A 3411-nucleotide genomic window follows, 5' to 3' on the forward strand; every position below is an offset into this window, starting at 1 on the left:
TTCTTTGAAATTTTAGAATGGCTGCCAGATCGACGGAAATTCAGTTGGCCAAACTTTAACTCTAGGCCTTTAATGCAGTCTTGTTCTTAATTAAATATAATTAGAACGATTAGAAACGAAGTTGAAAGCAGGGATACCAGATGTGCAGTTTTGTCTGCAAAACGCAGATTTTTAGAATCCACGTTCAGATTTATATTTATTCGCATTTGCAGATTTTTATCAAAGTCTGCTTATATTTGTGCAGACTTTCTTGAAATGTACGCAGATATTTGCAAACTTTTGACTGCGCGAGTAAATTTTTTTCGAATCATGGATAGATATTTTTTCAGATTTAAAGCAGATTTTTTCGGTTTTTCGCACAGAGATGGCAGCGCTGTCAGCTACCACACATTTGACGCGTTACCAACATCACTGGCACTGGCACCCGAAAAATGGTCAGTTTACCCTTATCTTATGTTGCTTCGGGCAAACTGACCAAATGTTGACTATAGTTGTTGACAGCATATCGAATAATTTTGAAATATTTCGCAAGATTTTTGTATGTAATGTGATATTCTAAGTGATATTTTGCACAATAGTTGTGCCCCAAAACATATAGAAGCAAATTGTGACGGCATAAAAAGAAGGTTTGTGATGGGCGGTACAGAAATAGATGTTCGTAATGCTTGAAGGCTACCATACCAATCCCTTGGTTTTTCGAGCAGTTACAACGTTTTTTTTTACATCTGGCATCTCTGGTTGATAGTGTCTAACAAAATATAAACAAGGGAAAAGATAGAAGACTTCGTGTAATTTTTAAAGTGAATTTCGAAATTTAACTGCTATAATAAATAAATATAATTACATCCGACAGAAAGAAGAGATTATGTTGTGTGTTGTGCCTGGTTGCGGTGCATCGAATCAAGAGTATTTAGTGGAGTTTCCGCGTAACAAAAGATTATCGAAGCGATGGAAAGAGGCTATCGAACTCGGTACCGGGTGTCAGTTACCGACGAGCGATGTTTTCGTTCATCAAAATCAACAGCTTTGTTTGTCCCATTTCTCCGGGGATGACCATCCTGGCTCGATTAACTACCAGGAACCAAGCAACTTCAAAAATTCGTGAGTAATGTTTGGCATTGGGTTGTAATTCTTTTTATAGCTGCATCTATTTTAGAAATGGAGATTTGGTGCAAGTGTCGAGTTGTCGACTATGTTTAAAATTTGATTTTCGATCAAAAATGTACCCAAAGGTTGGCAAAATGGAACACGTTTCCTTGAGCAGCACGATACGGGCAGTAATGAAAATTTCCCTAGCTCCAGATGATTTTCTTACCGAAATCTGCGAATGCTGTTTGATTAAAGTAGATGTCCTGAAATCATGGGCAAAAGAAACATTACAGCAAGAGATGGATTTTCGTGAATTGATGAATCTAGCGCGCAGCGAGCTGTCACACGCTGATGTGTCAATAAAAGTTGAAACCGTTTTACTGGAAGCAAAGGAAGAACCAGTTGAAGATGAATCAATAACCGCGGAGGATCCGCCGATTTCAGTTTGTCCTCCAGATGTTCAATTTGATAAAAACCCGAAGAAGGTTGAAAGTACTGACACGATTACAGTAGATGAGATAAAAGTATCTTCCGATGAAGATGATCAACCTCTGGCAAGATTGGCTAGAAAACGAAAAGATGTTTCGACTAGAAGACGAAAACAAGTTTTTCCATCTGAACGAAAAAAACGTGGAAGGAAACCTAAATCTAAGTCAGAAACTATGACTAAAAGAAAGGAGACGCGCCCTCGTGAGGCTGCTTCTCCAAAGCCACCTCGACAGGAGTATCTTCGCCATATTCTAGCCAAGAAGTGTTATATTTGTAATGTTTCGTTGGAAGACACGGATGAGTTGATTGCTCATCTCACCGCTATGCATGCTGGAAAAATAGATTACAAGTGCGACGATTGCAATAAGACGTTCGGCAAAGTAACAATCTACAATCGTCATCTTAGCTGTCATGACATTACCATACGACCTAGAAAGTGTCAATTTTGTTCCTTGTGTTTTAGCGCTAAAGAAAGCCTAAAAATTCATGAAAATCGAGAACATGGAGCCAACCATACACTTCCGAAGCGCTACAATCGACGACACAAAATCTTTCAATGTGAATCCTGTGGAAAAATTTTTCTTACCGATTCTCTGTTAAAGCAGCATGATCTATTTGTACACAAAAAAATGCCAGCTGCCAGTTGCAAGCTGTGCGGTAAAACTTTCGTTACTAAAGCAAATCTTGAAAAGCATTACATCGTGCATTCAAATGAGCGTCCGTACAAATGCGATAAATGTGAGGCTTCTTTCAAAACTTCAACGGCTCTGACAAAACACTCTCTACTACATGAAAATGTTCTGCCTTACGAATGTCGGCACTGTGAGGAACGTTTCCTTACGCAAGCCTTGTATGCGAAACACCGTCAGTTGAATCATAAGAATCAGCCGAAAGTTCCTCGTTCTATTCCTTGTGGTATCTGTCAAGAGGTTTTTTCTCGTTCGGCTGATTTGAAAAATCACATAGCTGAAGCTCATCCGGGTCAGGAGTATCCGTACTACAGTTGCCCAGAATGCCCGCAGAGGTTTCTAGAACGCGACCAGTTGGAACTTCATGCTAACATACACACCGATCGATTCGTATGCGAAGTATGTGACAAGCCGCATTGTTCTGTAGCTCAATTAAAAGATCACATGGAATCACACAACCCGTCACAACCCTGGCAGTGCACCATATGTTTGAGGAGATTTAGTCTGCAGTCGAACTACTCGCGTCATCGGTTGATCCATCAGGATGAGAAGCGCTTCAAATGCGACTTTTGCGACAAGGGATTCTCTCAAAAGGGACAATTAATGAACCATCGAAGGACACACACCGGCGAACGCCCGTTTACATGCCCTGCATGTGGAAAAAGTTTCGGAGATCGACCGACATTTTACAAGCACCGGAAAAGATGCATGGAAAAAGAATCGCAGCCAAACAAACGTTCCATATCGGCTACCATTGATGGCGAGGACTGCGAGTTTTAAGTGATGACTGAAGTACAGATATTTAATTATTGCTAGATACCAGCAATGTTTAATAAGTATAAATGTAATATAATAATTGCAAAGCTGTCGTTTCATTTCTTTCAAGCGAGCAAAATAATAGACCCGTTTTCCTGGCGTTTAAAATTTTCATGTTTAATATGTAGGAATCAGCCTAAACAGTTCTGTTGTGAAATTATGTTTAAGTATACTTTATTGTAAGTCATATCCCTTAAGTTAATCTGTTGCCATATATCAAGTCTAGAAACGTTAGTAATACATAATGATAGTTTCAACTCGAATTTTCGTTCCACTTGAATTGTAGACCGCATTCGTTACCAATTCGTTTACTACATTTATTTGCTAT

The 3411-nt window shown here is 39.3% G+C and overlaps 1 protein-coding gene across 1 annotated transcript; it reads left to right on the forward strand.

Moving 5' to 3' along the window:
• Window positions 1–743: 743 nt before the first annotated feature.
• On the forward strand, window positions 744–3191 carry LOC129722234 (zinc finger protein 708-like). Its single transcript, XM_055675530.1, has 2 exons — window positions 744–1101; window positions 1157–3191. Exons 1-2 carry the CDS (start codon window positions 866–868, stop codon window positions 3045–3047), a joined length of 2127 nt encoding a protein of 708 aa, XP_055531505.1. The 5' UTR covers window positions 744–865; the 3' UTR covers window positions 3048–3191.
• The last annotated feature ends 220 nt before the right edge of the window (window positions 3192–3411 follow it).

The sequence above is a fragment of the Wyeomyia smithii genome, chromosome 2 (assembly GCF_029784165.1).
Source record: "Wyeomyia smithii strain HCP4-BCI-WySm-NY-G18 chromosome 2, ASM2978416v1, whole genome shotgun sequence".
In the NCBI taxonomy this organism is placed as follows: Eukaryota; Metazoa; Arthropoda; class Insecta; order Diptera; family Culicidae; genus Wyeomyia; species Wyeomyia smithii.

Coding starts and splice junctions, on each gene's coding strand:
- LOC129722234 (XM_055675530.1), top strand. CDS start 866: ATGTTGTGTGTTGTGCCTGGTTGCGGTGCATCGAATCAAGAGTATTTA. Junction 1,102..1,156: donor CCAAGCAACTTCAAAAATTC/GTGAGTAATGTT, acceptor CATCTATTTTAG/AAATGGAGATTTGGTGCAAG.